Source organism: Budorcas taxicolor, chromosome 8, assembly GCF_023091745.1.
Source record: "Budorcas taxicolor isolate Tak-1 chromosome 8, Takin1.1, whole genome shotgun sequence".
Taxonomy (NCBI): domain Eukaryota; kingdom Metazoa; phylum Chordata; class Mammalia; order Artiodactyla; family Bovidae; genus Budorcas; species Budorcas taxicolor.
The window spans coordinates 84,280,837-84,298,959 of record NC_068917.1 but is presented as its reverse complement, the minus strand read 5'-3'; the positions used below and the strand labels follow the sequence as shown (position 1 = coordinate 84,298,959).

General features: G+C 50.9%; 1 protein-coding gene across 1 annotated transcript in view; it reads right to left on the bottom strand.

Annotated features, from left to right (window-relative positions):
* Positions 1-5,653: 5,653 nt before the first annotated feature.
* AOPEP (aminopeptidase O (putative)) overlaps positions 5,654-18,123 on the bottom strand; it is a 415,716-nt gene continuing 403,246 nt past the window's right edge. Inside the window, exons 15-17 of the mRNA XM_052644727.1 lie at positions 11,836-11,922; positions 9,988-10,132; positions 5,654-6,806 (exon numbers count right to left, since the gene is read on the bottom strand). Coding sequence (XP_052500687.1) covers positions 9,992-10,132; positions 11,836-11,922 — 228 coding nt within the window. The 3' untranslated portion in view covers positions 5,654-6,806; positions 9,988-9,991. The remainder of the gene's footprint in view (positions 6,807-9,987; positions 10,133-11,835; positions 11,923-18,123) is intronic.

The window sequence follows — 18,123 nt, the reverse complement described above, 5'->3', positions numbered from 1 at the left end:
CAGAGCTGCCTCCCCCCACTTCAGGTTGCGTGGACCCACCGTGAGCAAGTCCAGAAATTATCCCACAGATGCACTGCTGCCTGTGTATATGCAGAATGCCCAGGGCACTGGAAACAACTCACAGCTTCCTCGGTAGAGGGCTGGTTAAATAATACCAACCATCAAAACATAGCACATGACTTTACAGTTGATGCCAGGCCCTGTTATCAGGGCTTTACGTAAATTAATTCATGTAATTCTCACGACCACCTAACAATATTGTCCATAGCTTATATAGATAAGGAAACAAAAGTCCAAAAGATTACACAGGTGACATCGAGCAGGGCTGGGATCTGAATAAACAGACCTAAGGAGACGACTCAGCCATGTGATGTTCAGATGTCGCAGCCGTGGAAAGATCCGGGGACACTCTGCTCCACACATGCATAAGCCGGGGGTCTGCACGTGCGCTGCGGGCGTGCCTGCTCCATCTCTGCCATCACTCTGCTCACAGTGACGGCCTTGGAGGAGGAGCTGGTCAAGAGGTGGAACAGCGCTTGCTCTTTGTTTACATACTGTTTATATTTGTTTGCACATCTGATGTATGCAAAAAGAATTTCCAATCATCAATGTGTAAAGGAACGATCGTTCTCAGAGAGGCTCGCTGTTAAATGATGCTGCAAAGGGAAGGAGGCCTCCATGCCCACTTGTAACTCAGAGAGGAGACTCCTGCTCTGGCGCCCCTGCTCACCCACCAGCTCAGTGTCATCGTCACAGCTTATTTACAAATAAAGAGTTTTCTAAAAAGAGGTACCCTGACCTAGAGGGAAGATGGCCTGAGGACCGGGGCCTTGGTCCCCCCAGTTGGGGCAGTTTGTGGGCCGTGACAACAACTTCCTTGATGTCAATCTGATCATCTGCCCAGCCTTCTGTGATCACTAATAACCAGTCTCCTGCTCTACAAAACGTCTCCGCAGCCCCCAGCTGCGATGAAGCCACAATTTCTGCAGTTTTCTCTTCCTTGACATAATCACTTAATTTATTAAAGCAGCTAAAAATCATAAAACTACAATTCCTTTCCTTTATGTCTTTGCTTTATAACTCAATATAAATACACCCTTGTGCCTGTACCATTCCATGGGTGAACACTAAAATTGGCTCCCATCTAAATTGCTGATTTATCCCCATAATTCACATTTTCTTGAGCCTCCCTCCTTAGGCGGAACTGATGTTTAAGTCCCAGGAGATGTAAATCTTGCAGTGAGGACATGAAAACCTGAGGTATCACTCCTGCCTTTCCAATCTAACCAAGAGTGTCCTCGCCGGTCTTAAGAAACGCATTTCCACTTCCAAGGTTTGTCCTGCCAGACCTCATGTGACAAGGGTGGCCTATTACCTTGGAAAACAAATTTCTGAACTTGAGACTCTAAGCAGTGTGGTCAGGCAGGCGGTTTCAGCACCTCCCACTCCACCCCACAGGCAAGAACACCTTCTGTGCTGGGCCTGCAATGGCAGCTACTGCTGCTAGGTCGCTACAGTCGTGTCCAACTCTGTGCGACCCCATAGACGGCAGCCCACCAGGTTCCCCTGTCCCTGGGATTCTCCAGGCAAGAACACTGGAGTGGGTTGCCATTTCCTTCTCCAATGCATGAAACTGAAAAGTGAAAGTGAAGCCGCTCAGCCGTGTCCGACTCAGCGACCCCATGGACTGCAGCCTACCAGGCTCCTCCGTCGCCAAAGGCTCGGGCTGGAGGAAGTTACAGGCAGGAGTACAAAGGCGGCTTAAGCAAACAGAAACCACGGTGTGGACCCAATCCCTTCTGCTTCCCAGACAAAGCCACAGAGGAGCTGTTTGGAAAGTGGTGCGAGGCTCCCCTGCGGGGCGGAGCTTTGCCCTCCAAGGTGGGCATCCCATGAGGGAGCCCTGGCCACCCCATCAGATGCCCAGAAAAGGCCAGGGACCTAGGCAGTGCTACTGGAGGCTGAGGACAGTCCCTGGAGCAGTTCGGCCCAATTCAGTCCTTGGGGCTGAGAAAGCAAACCCGTGAACTTCTTTTATCTCAAATGACACTTTGAAGGGACCAGCTTAGTTTTATGGGAGTGGTCTGGAGAGGAAGAAAACATGCGGTCAGAGAGGTCTTTATCTGCATTTTTGCACTCTTTGACTCGTATTCCCAAACACGCACATGCAGACAAGACAGACAAGCATGGGGTTCCGGAACCAGCCGCCTTTCTCAGGCCCGACCCCCACGAGCAGGCTTTTTGGCTGATCCTTGCACCAGGGTCAGGTCTGTTCTGCTCTCATGCTCCCATGCTAGGGTGCCTGGATGCCCACCCATCGTCCAGGCAGAACACTAGTCCTGGGAACCACTGGGAACATCTGTAGTTTTATGGTAACTTCCTTCCGCCCCTAGGCTTAGCTGATAGCCTCCTCCCTCTTTTTCTCACACCCTCCAGTCATTGGACTGGAACAGAAATACCTCATTAGCCGATCAATCTCCCAGACAGCACCAAAGAGTGGGAAAAGATCTATAAAACCTCACCCATGAATAGCCTTAGCCAGCTTTTCCTCCCTTCCACCTTGTAAACTCCCAGGGCCCAGCCAGGGAGGGCGAGGTCATTGTACCCGGGACAGTGGCCTAGGGGCTTGAAGGTGCTCCTCATTGAGCTTGGCCTCTGGGCACTGCCCTGGGAGGTCCAGGCAGCCCTTTAAATCCCCAGGCATCTCCAGCCCCAGTCTTGGGCCAAGGAGGCTCCAGGTGGTCAGGCTTGGGCTCAGCACTGTCCTGGCACCTTGTATGGCATCTTTGCCACAGCTGAGCCCTGCACAGAGGGCACCCCCCTCACCTCTCTCTGCACCCTGAGGCGGTCCAGTCCAAGGTGCTCTGGGGGACAGGATGCTGCTGCAAGGTACCAGCTAACAGGTGTTACCTGCTGGCAAAGTGCCAGAGTAAGCATTCCTCCCCCCAACCCCCAACTTCTTGTGAATGGGGTGTGGTGAGCTTTCCACCGGAGGGAAGGTGCAGGCTTGAGACACCCAGGGTTGTTTGGCAGGAGCTGCTGGGACACCATGCTCCTTGCAGGGTGGGTTGGCTTTGCTGAAGTTCTGGGCAGATTCCTTCTCACACGCCTCAACCTCCCACCCAGCTGGCTACATCTATAGAATGAGGTGGCTGGCCTGGAGCATAAGGCTCTAAGAAAAACCAGTTCTTTGTGAGGAGCCACTCAGCTTCTGCCTTCCAGCTGTCCAGACGGTTACTGCTGCCCTTGTTGAGGCCGGCTGTAGCCGGGGCAATCCGGTGCAAGCAGACCGCCCTGCAGAGCGGCCTAGCTGCCTCGACAGCACTGCCTAGGGCTTTGCCGAGTGCCTGTGGGGTCAGGCCAGTTGCAGAAACCTTTTAGAAGTCTTCTCTCCACTGAAAGCGATGGGTTATGGTTAGGGACAAGGTTTGCTATTTCTGGTCACTGCCCTTGGGGCACCAGGTTCTGCCTAATGTGACATTTCTGTACCTTGTTTGGGATGGAGACTGTTATTGCCATGTTTTGATGTGGAATTCCAATCAAAATAAGTGCTTTGAAACTCTTTTAATACTAAAATAGAGCCCAAAAGGGAGACGTGAACCGCTTCTCTTGACTTCTTCCCTGTTTCCTCTCCCACCTCTGGGTTCTGCATGGGTCGCACTGGAGCCCCCAGTCCTGTGTCCAGGCCCAGTGGTGGTGGAGAGGCCAAGTGGGTGGCTAGGGAGGGCAAGGGGCTCTCCAGGCCAGCCAGGGGGTGACCAGCCAAGCCTGGGCCAGGATGCAGTCCCCCATGTGGGGCCCCGAGGAACAGGTCAACATGTGGGAAGCTGAGGCAAGGGCTTGGATCCTGTGCTGGGGGGGGGGGGGGAGGGGGCACCTCCATTTTAGGACAGTCACTTGGCAATCAACCACTTAACTTGCTCAGAGCAAGACCACCTCTCCACACTGGTTTAACCAGCTCTCGAACCAACTGTCATCTCAGCATGGTTCTGGACCGAGGGCAACATTAACGGGGCGAGCAGTCCAGTCAACTCCACTGCTGAGAAGTCCACAACCGACCTACACCAACTGCAGAAGGGGCTAGGGTTTCCTTGCTTCCCCAGACAAGGGCATCGACATAGCCTCTTGCTGGGTGTCCCCCTCTGGGTGGAGGTGTCACCTGACTGGTGAGCATGCAGGCTCCTAAAGGCTCATTTCCTCATCTCAGCTGGAGGGCAGAGCTCATTCCATCCTGTCTGCTCACCCTGGGAACGTGACTGGAAACGTCGATGCTGGAAACACACCGTTCCTGGGGTAGCAAAGATCAGAAACTGCCGCTAAATAAGAGCGACTCCCCTGCGGGCGAGTCCTGGGGCCTTGCCCACGGGAACATAACTGTAGCAGATTCCAGTTTAGTGCTCACCTGGCCCAACCCAGGCCCATCCCGACAGCAAACTTGGTTCCTAAGGCAGGGCCCTCACGTCTTGACTGAATGACAAAACTGGGTGTCCCTGAGGATTTATTACCAAAGCGACAATCTGCATCCTGAGACGAACTGTGGGGAGAACCCCGAGCCAGGGGGTGGTGGTTTAGTCGCTCAGTTGTGTCCGACTCTTGGCAACCCCATGGACTGCAGCATGCCAGGCTTCCCTGTCCTTCACTATCTCCCAGAGTTTGCTCAAACTCATGTCCATTGAGTCAATGACGCTATCCAACCATATCATCCTCTGTCGTCCTCTTCTCCTCCTGCCTTCTATCTTTCCCAGCATCAGCGTCTTTCTAATGAGTTGGCTTTTCAAATCAGGGGACCAAAGTATTGGAGCTTCAGCTTCAAGGTGAAGCCAGGTGGACGCACATTCAAATCCCACCTGTCACTATGAGATCTTGGGGATCCCACTGTGCAGGCCTGGCCCACAGGAGGATTCGGGAAGGGCATCAGATTTCCATACCCTTGTCTCCCCGAGACCACCACCTTCTGTGCCTGGGACTCCCGGGTCCTCTGTGAACACTCACGCCTGCATCACTCCCAAGGGGCTCGGGTCCTGCTGATAAAGCAGCCTCAGTCCTAGGACCTGCCCATTACCACAGGGAACTATTTTCACAACATGAACCATGTAAGAATGCAGAGTGTTAGTTCCACAACCTGTTTCCTTGCTGATTGGTGGCCGCTCTGGAGCCCAGCAGTCGCAGCCAGGCTCTGGGCTCTCAGGAGGTGTTGGGGGGAACTTGGACAATCACCCCAGGAGCTCAGAAGACAGGAACACCAGTGGGGCTGGAGGGCCCCCCACCGCCAAAGGCCTGTGCCCACAGGTGCAGAGGCAAACTACCCACAGCCATGGGTGGCAAGGCTGGCACTCGGCACGGGTCTGAGGGCCCCTCCTGCTGGCCGCACCTGTGCTCAGAACCAGCACAGGGCAGTGGACCACAGGGCAAGGGGACCCATTGTCTGGTGCAAAACTACTCACGTGGCAGCTCAGCTGTGCCTCAGTGGTTTCTAAAGAAGACAAAGATGTGGCAAACAAGACCAGACCACCAGGCTGATTGGTTGACTGCAGCCAGACCCGGCTGTGCCCCGGGCTTGCTGCTTTGCCTCTCAGAGGGCCGACACATACCAACCAAGGGGAGAGTCATTTAATTCACGTTTTCACAAATAACAGCATTGTGACACTTATCCATATTTAAAAATCAGATTTTTATTACATCAACATGGTAAACAAAGCACACAGAAGCAACATATGCGAAGCACACGTAAGAGCGAAGACCCACCCCCAGGGAACTTTCTAAAATGATAGTCACTGTAACACAATTCTGAAAGTCAGGAGCTTCTAATGAAGGGCTGTGTTGAGCTGCCCATCGCCCCCAGGCTAGCTCGAGGCGCCACTGGTGCAGGCGGGTGGGTCCACTCCCGCTCAGCTGAGCCTCACGCCACCATCATGTGCCGGCGCCAACCAGTGTGGCTTCTGGGGTGTTTTAAGGCCACCCTTCCCTTTGGGCAATCCTGGGAAGCTTAGTTTCTATTCTTAACTTCAAACATTTGTGGGAAAGAGAAGCACCATTACCCCAGGTTCCCATGGTGCCCGATGGTGCTTTTATCCTGTGCAGGAGGCACACGCCTCCCCCTCCCCCAGAATATCAGCACCACTTTGAACACTAGAGGAACCATGGAGGTGAGAAACGAAGGAGACAAGAATGTGGATACTACACCATTTTCTCTCTGTTTTTTAAAGTATTAAATTCAGAAGTAAACAGGAAGAAAAAAAAACCATGAATCCATTACATTATCAACAAATCTTAAAGAATCTTATCCTGCACTTCTACCAAAAGCTACTAAAACTTTGGAAAATCTAAATAACGGACATATCAATTAACGTAATTCTGCAGAGGTAGGCAGCAGCAGCTCCTTGGGCCTGGCAGACAAGCTCTGGCTTTCTGGGAATGCAAAAATGCAGATCCACACGCTGAGGGATGGGTGGAGGAGGTGCAGTGGGTTTTCCCATGTGCCTCAGGGACCTTCTGTGTTTGGATGGAAGAACTGACTTGAACTCAAAGGGGAGACTCAATTAACATTCAGGATCTTGAGGTGGTTCATCCAGGATGGGCACGAAGGCGTCACACGGCCCCATGGAGACTGCTGATGAGGGTGCGCCTCTTGACACCAGCTCTGCGGTGAGGCCCTTTGGGGAGGTCACCCCACAAGGCGCAGGCGGCCACTGACTGCTGGCTGCAGCAGCCCCATCGCTCTTCCTTTGATGTCCAGGGTCCATGCAAGCCTGGGCCCACCGGGGCTACGAGCAGATGCATGAAAAAGATTCTCGCTGTGATCTTTCCTGCAAAGGAAACAGCAATAAAGTTTACTGCCGGGTCACAACGGAGGAATTCTTGTAAACAAGTAACCTTTGCTTTCAGCTTTGGAAAGAGGACCATGGACGGAGAACAGGGAGAGACCAGGGCGCATCTCACAGCCCCGAGAATGGGCTTTACAGCTGCACCATGTGCCATTTGCTTCGCTCTCGCACGGCTGTGAAAGCCGTGGCTGTAACTTGGGCTTCATTCACAGGACAGATTCTAGAGAGGTGGCCTGTTTCAGACCCACAGTCACTCCGCCTGCTTTCTGGCCACAGTACACCATGACAGAGGTGGGCGCTGCCCACGTCACACGCATGGCGCTAATGGCATTCTGCCTTTTCGGGTGGAAGCTCATTTCTCTTGTATCAACAGAACTCTGACTGTACCGACACCCACACACAGGACACATACAGAGGGGCCACCACCGCTGCCGGTCAGCTGTGCTGCGGGCGCTCAGGCCGGTCCTCACGCAGCTGCAGTCTCAGCTCCCAGGCCTCTGGGCACTTACAAACAGGAAGGCTTTGCTCTAGGGCTCGACTCCTGTTCCTGCTGAACTGAGCCAGTGTGTAAAATGAGAACTGATATCAGCTCAGTAGGCACCGGAGGGCGGGTCCAACTGACAGCCCGGAGAAGCAGCGCCTCGGCTGGGAGCTCGCTCGGCCTCGTTCCACTGGCGCTGCAGAAGACACAGACCTGGACTGCAAATACAAGAGAGAGTTCACCGTGCTCGGAAATCACAAGAGGACGTCTCCTTTGAAAGCGCCAGGCTCTACTCACACATCATCTACTGCTGACATAGTCTTACTTGACTTCTATGATCCATTTGCTTTTAGATTTTTAAAATTAATAACTTTGCAGCTTTCAATACATTTGAACTTTCAGACAGATGCTTACTTAGTGGATTTATATTTCTTTAGACTTTGGGAATGTTTGCATTCATAACAGGACAAAGTGCATCCTTGGGGCCAGGCGGGCCCTTATCCTCCAGAATCCTGCTTGGCCCCGAGCTGACCGCTCAGCAGCGGCCTCTGCCCCAGCAGCTCCACCTTAACTGGCCCCATCTCACCTTCTCTTCAGGTGCAGAACTTAGCCACTGTGAACAAAGCGGAAACCAGTCACTGTTCACCAATCAGCTAAGCTCTGCACCTCGTCAGAGAGGTCGTCGCGGGGCATAAGGAAAGGGCCGGTGAGCATCTTCCCAGGCTGTCGGCTTCTTCTGCTTGCAGAGAGGAGCTACGAGGTGCATCTGTCCCCGAACTGCAGAGAGCGCAACTACGGCTTCGGGAGCAGCAGTCAGGGTCGTGGTTGCGTGGTAATCCCTGGCAATGTGATTTTAATCTTAAGTCACAAATCAGCATGCCAGGAACCCAAGCAGCCAGAGCACTCGGGGGCGGCGGTGCCGCCCACATCGCACGCACCAGCTTCCTCAGACACAAGGCGACGACACCACCTCCAGGCCTGCTACACTACCAAGTGGGTTTTCCTTCCGCTTGGTGTCGTTTACTCGGCATCTTAGGGGTATCATTTTTAAAAATCAAAGGACCCACAGACGGCCACACAAAGGCCAGCGCAGGTTTGGGAGATGAAATGAAAAATGCACCAACCAGCGGGTCTGGGGCTGCCACGCTCAGTCTCCCAGCCCATCACCCCTTGGGGCACAGGTTCTAAATGCTGGGGATGTCTGTGGGGATCCTCAAGTGGTGGGATGGATTCCCAGCTGCTGGAGGGTGCAGCTCAGGGGGCAGCCCCATCACGGTCCTTCACCGAGCAGGCAGGGAGGGGGCAGAGGGCATGTGAGTGGCCCCTGCGTTCATCCAGGAGTGTGTGGGGGTGCTCTCCTGACCAGACTACTCCTCTGCCTGCTTGGGGCAAAAAAGCACAATGAAGAATCACCACAGCTGCACAGCCCGCGGTGGTTTTCCCCCACTTGGAGCACAGGGAACATCAAAGGCACAGTCTGCACCACTGCAGTTTCACACACTTCAATAAACACAAACTCTCTGTGAAGTGACAAACCTAAAGAGAAATATGATTTGTACTGATCACTGTGTGAGGCTGGCAACACGTAACTGTGTAACTGCTGTTTTTCAAACTCGGCTGTCTCTGAATAGGCTCGGAAGCTGCCCGACAGGAGCGGTGGGGAAGCCCGCACAGAGCCGCTTCGCTACGAGACGCACGGTCAGGGCAACTATTCCCAGTACTTCCCTTCCTGGCCAACACAGCTCTTCAACTCTCCTGGAAGAACCTCTTCAGTAGTAAGAGTTCTCTCAGATAAATAAGGCAGTTAAACGTATTAGACAGAAATGGTTTTTTATAAGAGCAAAACATTAGAAATAAATTAAATGTCCAACAATATCTACATAATATATTAAATATCCATTAAAATTATAGAAAATTTATACAACATGAAGAATGAAATCTGAAGTTTAAAAAAAAAAAAAGACACAAAATCAGACATGCCCTGTTATCATGTAAACCTTGAAGAAACCTGGAGAGTCAAGATAAATGATAGTGGTAAAGAAAAAAAATACTTTTAATTTCACAGTTTTACATAAAACCTGTGAATCATTGCTAAATTACATTTAGAATGCATAAATTCCATTAAAACTACTAGAATGTAGATCTAACAGGTCAATTTCAAGCACAATTAACAGAGGAAGCAGGTTAAATCATTTAGGACTCCCATTCCGACTCTGCTCCAACACGAGGTAGCCCACTGCGGACACGCTGCATGGAGAGGCACCCGGCGGAGGGCAGGAGGGCCTGCCAGCCTCTCCTGCAAGATGGGGACAACCCGAGGGACCTCAAGTTCCCACACGCCTCCTCGCAGCTCAGAAGGCGGGGTAGCCCGGCAGCACACCCCCACATTAGCCTTCACCTTCTAACCTACTCAAGATGTTCTCCTGTGACTCCTGTTCCCCCGAATAACAAAACCCGAAGCGGCCCAAACAGTGCGGGGGAAAGGGCTGTTCTGCGAGGGTGGACGGCACGGGCTTTCATGGCCGCTCGGCCAGACGAGGCGCCACATACCCCTCAGGGCGGGAGCCCAGGACTGAAGCTGCCAGGGCTCTCGGCTCACCATTTGGCTGACTTACTTGGCTCCTAGGAGGACTCTCAGCTAGAGCCGAAGAATGGAAAAAGGGGAAAGAGAGAGAGAATCACCTCTTTAAAATAACATCTCAGCCACCACCGCGGCTGAGGATCTGTCCATCTGCTCCCTGCTCAGCTCAAAGCACCTGCGGGCGAGATGCTGTTGCCGTGGATCCTCACTCAGCATCAGCTCCCCGTAGAGGTAGATGCCCATGGCCTGTGGGAGGCACAGAGGCCAGAGAGCGTAAGGAAAAGGAAGCATGTGTCCCCATGCGCTCGAGTGCACAGTCTGTTTGCTTCACACACACATGCGAGGCTGGAAGTTACAAAGGCCCTAGAAAAGACAGGCAGCTGAACAGCGGGCTTCAGGCAACTGCAGTTTCCGATACCCTTCTCCTTACTGAAACTCACCCAAGGAATTCTCGGCTATCACTTCCATCAACCCTGGTGGCTGAACTGAGGACAGAGGGAACACTTCTCCAAGTGACGGGGACAGGGAGGCTCTCATGACAACTGACCCTATGGGAACCCCTGCAGTTGCGAGGAGACCTGAGTGCTGTGTGTGTGTGACTCAGACATGGACCTGCCTCCCTCCTAGCACAGCTGGGAAATGAAGACCTCCTGTCACACGGGTGGGGAGAACCTCAGGCCACCCTGGAAGATGCCTGCCGTCCAGCCCAGCCCACCAGCTCTCCTTCCACGGGCACACACTGGCTCTTCTGTCTCAAAAACAATGCTGCGAACATCACATCTGTGTTTTTCCTACAGTTTTTAAAAACAGTTGGTTATGTTCTGAAAGACCAAAAAGATCTCTTTGGATCCGCCTTCTCTCTTGTTCTAAGCTTAGTTATGCTATGACTATGTTCTGCTGGAGCAAGAACTTCCAACGACAGTGCTGAAACGAAAACCTGGTGGTGAGGAGCTCAAAAATTTCTTTCTGAAAAAGCTGATGGCAACCCTTACTGGCAGAGATCATGGTTCCAAACACAGTGCAGTCAGTTCTGGTTTTCAGAACAGACTCTAAGTCACTCTTAAATTTTGTCCCTCCATGTTTCCAAACACCTCTTGCTTCACTGTGCAAATGTGACATTTCTTCTGGTACAAAGTCATGTCTTTTTCTTTGTGGGAATAACGAGCCCTTACTTGCTGGCTGGCCCCTGTACTCTGTCCTCTCAAAAGAGCCTTTGTTTGCACTGCCCCAACTCTCCACCCCAGCAGAAACATGGCTCCATTCTATCAGCCCGCAGCGCTCTGCAGAAAGCACACTCAGAGGCATCCACTGGCCATGCCAAGGGAGCGAGCCGCAGCCGATGAGAGCCATGCCACAGGCACCACCATGGCCCAGCAAGCTGGGGGGAAGATGCTGACCCCCCACACTGCAGCCCAGCAGAGGTGGCAAAGAAATCATCTTCAAACAGGTTCATGGGCTCCTTGCAACGTGACTGCTTTCCTTGGTGAACCGTGAGGAAAGTCCTCACAGGAAGGCAGCTCAGCACAGGGGTCCACCCGGTATGGCACGTGCAGACACAGACCAGACTGTCCCAGCCAGGCAGGGCTGTCCCAGTCTCATCCCCAGACATACAAAGGCACAGATACGCACCATCGCATCCCTGGGCCACAATCCCAACTTAACGAACCTGGGGTTCAAAGATGTAATGAGGTCTGCCCATGCTTTTATTTGGTTAACGGCAGTGGGCCACAGCTCCATCAAACCAGGGGAGCTTCTAAAGAGATACCGAGAAGAAAAAAGCTCAAAAGTTGGGTAGGTATGCTCCTACCAACTCTTCAGAATCGTTGCAAAGTATTGAAGCACTTGTTTTTTAAGTAGAGAAGGCAACAAACTGGGCCCCCATGTTAAGCATACTGCATAGTCAGGAACAGCGTTTAAAGAATCCCCATCTGCTGAAAAATGAAACTTACCTGATCCTCCTGAAGGAACCTCTCCACGTCTCTGTACGCTTTTGTGTATTTGTGCTTAACAATGAGTTCACACCAGCGATGGCGAACCTTAAAAAAAGAGAGAAAATCCCATAAGCAACAAACTGGTAGGTTTCCTTGGCCCTGTAAGTTTAATGATGGACAACTTTTCCTATTAGAAGAAGTTACTCTCTTAACACTGTTGAGACTTTAAAATTTCATTTTAATGTCTTTTACAAAGAAAGGAACCACGCTCTTTGTTAAGAGGGCTGCCAGTCAACTTTAGGGGAAGAAAGTGCATGTTTCACTTAGGTGTTCTGATGTTTTAAAATACAATTTTGCCATACAGTAGATAAATGCAAAACGTAATTGGGAAATTAAACGCACACCCCCAGCCAGGGAGGCTGGTGCTCTGCCCTGCAGGATGCTGTCCATGAAGGTTTCCTTCATAAACCACAACTACTTGATTTCCTGCAATAAGTGATTTGGTTCAGTGCTGCTGATTGTAACAATACACACAGTAAAAGGAAGAAGACACTGCTCTCCACATTCCTAAGAGGCAGAGAGCGCCTTCTGAGGAGCTTGGGGTATCTGCTGGAGGGGAGAGCAGAGCAGACCACCCTGACGCAGGCAGCTCCGGCTTCATGTTTTGCTGCACAACCTACGGAAAATAGACAAGCTACATGTGTGTCCCTTTCAGTGAAGATGCGTGATAAAAGATTCACCAGCAGGAATTCGTCAGGAAGCCCTCCCCCAAACCCTACAGACTATATGGGAGTCTGATCCCAGCACTGGCTGCCTCTGCTGATAAGAGGCAGTCTTGCCCCTCCCCCCCCACCTCTTCCTCTCTGGGCCACTTCAGACACACTCTTTACGCCGAGACTCTACCTAAATACAGTCCCGGGCCGTTGTCTACTGCATTGAAGCCCTCTCAGTTATGCCCAGCGAGCAGTCCACCGCTTTATATTCCATTCTTGGTTCAACATTAGCTATACACGGAAGTGATTACACGCATTTAAAAAATAAAAAAGCCTCCTTCCATCACTCTTTGTTTTTACTGCCTTTGAAAGAGGAAGACCTTTTATAGCAATCCATTTGTGGCAATAGTAAAATGTAAGCCATTTCAACATTTTGGTGGGGGCCCCTGTAAATTATATCATTATGCACTGATGGCCGGATCTCTCCTTTAATCTACTATAAATAGATTTACACACAAACAATTAGGAACGAAGCAAAGAAACATTTTTTGGAAAGAATCCTTCCCCTAGGCTACAGTGCACTCTGAGACCCACGGTGGTGCCCTCTGCTTACAGGCAACCAGGCCCTTTGAACTTCTAAGAACAGGATGCCAACCAACTTTTTACATCCACAAAGGAATTTCGGAGGCGCACGGAAATGAGCTAATAGCCTCGGATCACCACAACAAAGGGGAAGCAGGTTGGGCTGGACAGCTCTTGGGAATCTTTCCACCTTCAACAAACTGTTCTTTCCTCTACGGCAAAACAGAAAGGGACAGCATAAAAGGAAAGGGAAGCAACTAAGATATTCTAAGCAGAAGAACCACTGACTAGAGCCCAGACTGCACCAATCAGAGGAAGCTCCCAGAACAATCAGATCCCGCTCTTGTGTTTTGGTTCAAGTACAGGACAGAACCAAAAGGGTCCCTTGGTCCATTTCTCTGGTTTCCAACTCAGTGAAACCTAGATGCCTCAGGTACCACCTGAGTCGCATCCACACAGCACCGGAAATGCCATGTTCTTTGTTCATAAGCTCTGGGAAAGGAGAAGGCCTGGTGGGAGGGCCACCATGCAGCGTGAGAGCCAGGGCACTGGACCTCCTGCTCTGGGGCCTTGAAAAAGAGCCTTACTTCTCACAATTGCACGTGGGGACAGCTGTCCCAGCTCTTAGCAGAGTCAAATATAAGGGAAGTCTGTCAGCTCCAACGTGAGCTAAAGACAGGCCTGTGCACCAAGCCTTTGATGAGGACAGTTGCTGATCATTCCAAAAGTTGGGGACGTTATATTTTGTTAGATCTCATTTTGAGAATGGAGGTATTTATTACTGGCCTTCACTTCTCCACCCCGCCCCACCCTCTGCTCTCCTTTATCTTATTTACACATAAAGAAACAACAAAACACAAATTAGGGTTTATTTCTTAGTAGGGTAAGTCCATTATGACTGGAAGAGGATTAAGGAGCTCGGCTGAGTGAGAGAGGCCTCCACAACCAATATGAAGTCAGTGTTTCCACTTCTCTTCCTGTTAAAAACCAGTGTATTGTCAAGATTAATAAGAGATCTAGTCTTCTGACCCCTGAAAGCTACCATGACATCCAGGAAGTACAGACCAACCCCTTTCCCCACCCTACAAAGAGCAGGAAAAACAACAAGCCTTTTCATTACAACAGAATTAAATACATTGCAAAATTTCAATGACAGGATGTTTAAAAGACATCACAGAGATGCTGTGTGAGGCTGAGGGCCCAACAAATATTTCTCTCTTGTGGACAGGGTTTTTACTCCTCTTTGTATTTCTTTAAGAAACAAAGAAAATCTCTATCTTTTAGCCAAGGACCCAAAATTTGCAAGGAAACGTCACCACTTGGAACGGGGGTTATCCTGAAAATGTGGCAGCAGGCTGACATTTGTCTCCATTTCTCCCAGCAGCATTTCCACAGTGGGCACTCATGGACTATCTTCCTTTCTCCAGATCACTGGGAAGCTCAAAGAAACCCCTGACAGAGGTCCTCACATACTTGTACCCAGCTCCTCTGAAGTTCTCAGCGCTGGGGAGCAGTGGAGAATTCGGAGGCAGAGGCAGGGCTCTATGAACGAAACTATCCACTCTGTATACCTGCTCTTTATTTTCTAATTAATTTATTCATCAGTGGGGGCAGTGGTCACCTCGTGCTTCCTGGGTGAGATGAAAAGTGAACACTGTAGACACATGTGTCCCAGCCACAGTATCTGTGGCTTCTGGACTGTTCATTCAGCATCGGCATTCAATGGGTAGATACATACACCAAAACCGATCAATACTTACACTTTAAATATTCACATAATACCACAATGTCTCAAGAGAGATAAAAAACTTTCAATGACTTTTTCAACTGTGACTCAGATTCATAAAGTCAGGAATCACCTGAAAGCCTTGAGCCAGCCAACATCTTAGCCTGAATTCCAGCAACGCTGTCAGGCTACCAAAGGAAACAGGCAAGGGTGAGGGAGGGGGGAATCGGGTCAGGAAAAAGAATAAGAAACCTGAGAAAATCAGAAAAGGGATATTTCAGGAGTGGGAAGAGGTGGAACTGCCCGTGGTGGTGAAGAGCAGGGCTGGGGGACCCCTGTTCCAGGAGCTCCAGAGTCTTCCCAGGAGCTCCAGAGTCTTCAGTGCAGACAGTGGCTGGCTCAGCCCAAATCCTGCTAGCTAGTACCAGGACAGGAGTGTGCCCACCGCCCAGGGCCATGCTGCCGGTCCCATAACACTCTGAAGCATTTCTGTGCTAACAGGCCCGAGCCGCCTGAGAGACGTGAGCAGACATGTGGGCCAGAGATCCAAATCACTGTCTGCACAGGATATGCATACATGTGTATACACACACACAGAAACAAACGTTTCTTTCTTAACAGTTTCCCTCACTACAGCAACTACTGATAGTTTCTGTTGTTCTTCTCTCTGGTTGGTGACCTGCTGAAGTGGTTTCATGACCTCGGGTCCTGATCCACAGAGGCGTCTCCCAGGGCGGGGGGGAGAGAACAGCCTCTGCTTGTGGGCTGCTGTGGGAGCCCACCCAGGTCGCCGCAGTAAGCATTAGGACAGCGACTCTCCCAGTCATTGCTTGTCCTCTTCATAGGAGCAGCATGTTTCTAGCTTTCGTTTTTACTTCAAAAGTTCTATTTACTGAATTCATAAAAACCTGAGAGTATCAGCTCCAAGGAAAAGTTTGTTACCTGCTGGAAACCATAAGAGCAAGGTGCCTGTCAGGTGGGCAGTGAGGAGGGAAGGACTGGGGTGGGGTCGGGAGGTGGGGTGGGGAGAGGGGTGGAACCACGCAGCAGCAGGAAGACGAGCCTGGACTCGGGACAGTGGGACACCAGCTGGAGCGGCCAGGGGAGGGAGGAAGCCTGCAGGGAGGGTCCTCAAGCCTGGGGCAGCAGGCACTTCTCAGGCCACCCCTGGGAAGTACACCCAGGGGCCAGACGTCTGGGGACTTTGCAAACTGTTTGCAAAGATAGCCTGGCCCCAGCACCAGCCTGAGTTGCATGGCATTTCTACCATTTCAAGGACGTTATCGCTACCCAAGAGGCTAGCCGAACAACTTCTGGCTGGCTCCTCTGATTTCCGGCACCTGCTTTGTACGGTCAAACCATGATTCAGGGACAAGTCCCAGGACCCATTGGGCACCTCTGTGATAGAACCATGGCCTTGATTAGGACATGCTGGGGCTCCCTCCTAGAAAAGGAAAGAAAAACTACTGAAAGATAACTCCCCACCTGCCTGCCTCTCCCCAAACTCTAAAAGTTTTAATGCATCCAGAACTAACTGCTATTAAACTCTAGAACAGGGGTTGCCAATTTTTTTCTGTCAAGGGTCACAGTAAGCGTCTATGGCTTCTCTCTCAGTCCATTTGCCCTGTATCACAGGAGTAGCCACAGACAATATGTAAATCAGAGGGCATTGCTATCTTCAGATAAACTTTTATTTTCAAAAACAAGCAGTGGGCTGGACCTGCAGGCTCAAGGCTGCTGACCCCTGATCTGCAAAGGACACCCATGCTGGTCAATGTTTAACACCCGCCCCCGCCCCCAATCCACCAGCATGACACCACAGAACAGAGCCAGGAGGCCTTTGTGAGCCGGCTCTGGCCAGTGTCAGCCCGTCCTGCCAGGGAATCTAGGGTGTTCTTGACTGTGGGGCTTTTCTTTCCTCTGTGAGCTGAACTCCTCTGCACAAGAAACCTGCTCTGGCTTCCCTGGGAAACAGAGCACCTCTCAGCCTACAGCCAAGTGTGAACGCAAGGTGCCAGGCGTGGGTGGGTGGGGGACTGGACACTGAGGAAATGCCAATTTTAGGCAGAATAATCCCCGGAACCAGCCCAGCCCCGGTCTCCCACACTGAGCAGATGCTTCTGTCTGCAATCCACTACATACCCTAGGCCCTGTGTTCATCAACACTTTACAATTCTCAATGCTCTTTTATACCTTTTATTTTTTTTTTGGTCTTCAATTTTAACAAGCCATTTCAAAGAAATAAAAATTCTTATGAGAATGCTCCCCTACAGGCTACTTACTATCTAATGGACTAATTTCCCAAAGTAGTTTTCAGACATTCCTTAAACATAATTCTTCTAATAATGTGATTTGGAACTCCAGTATATATACACATAGATCAAGGAGGAAAAATATAAGTGAGTTCTTCAAGTGGTTTAAATCAGTCAGGTAGAAAACATCTTAAACACTCAGCTCCTTTGGTTGGGGGTGGGAGGCTGGTTCGTTGGAATGGAGTCTGGAAACCTGTGTCTCACACAGAAGAGTTACTGTGACTGAAGAATGAATGGCACCAGAGGCTGAGCAGACATGCTGAGGGGTGAGACAGAACAGCTCAGTTCCAACAGCTTGGCCAACACCCCTCAACTTGGTTCTGGTAGCCACGACGCCACTGACGACACGGCCAAGGTCAGCAGCAGAAAATCGGCCTATCTTCTGTCACCACAAGCCCGGGGCTACAGTTTGTTTTGGCGCATCTCACAGCCACGCTTGAAAAAACATCTGTGGCTCCTGTACCTGGCTGCTTCCCTTGCTTTATTTTTGAATATTAAGAATTATAAGCCGGTAACTTAGCACATATAAACAACACAGATATATCATTTTCCGTTTTTCCTTATTCTCCAGGTGTCACTGCCAGCGTCACTAGCTTAGTGCGGTCCTTATACTTTGATGTAACGACGACTGTAGGACACTCCCTCCTATTGATACACTACAGCTCCATTAGTCTTTCAATCACCTGATGATGCCGAAAGTCCATTTCTAGTGTCTGCTAGAAAGTCCCAAAGTGTATTAATAGCTTTTGACCAAGAAGCTACAAGGGTCTACAAGTCGACACAGGTCCAGAACAAGGACGCCTGCTGTGACACCAGACCACAGTGCTGCGGCCTCACTCAGCACACCCGAGGTAGCCAACAACCTGAAACTGGTATGGCCACACCCCTTAACTCACCTCTTGGGCCTGGAACTCATAAACCCACCTGCTTCCCCACGCGTGGGTCACTCTCCCAGAGCTGGGTCTCACAGCTT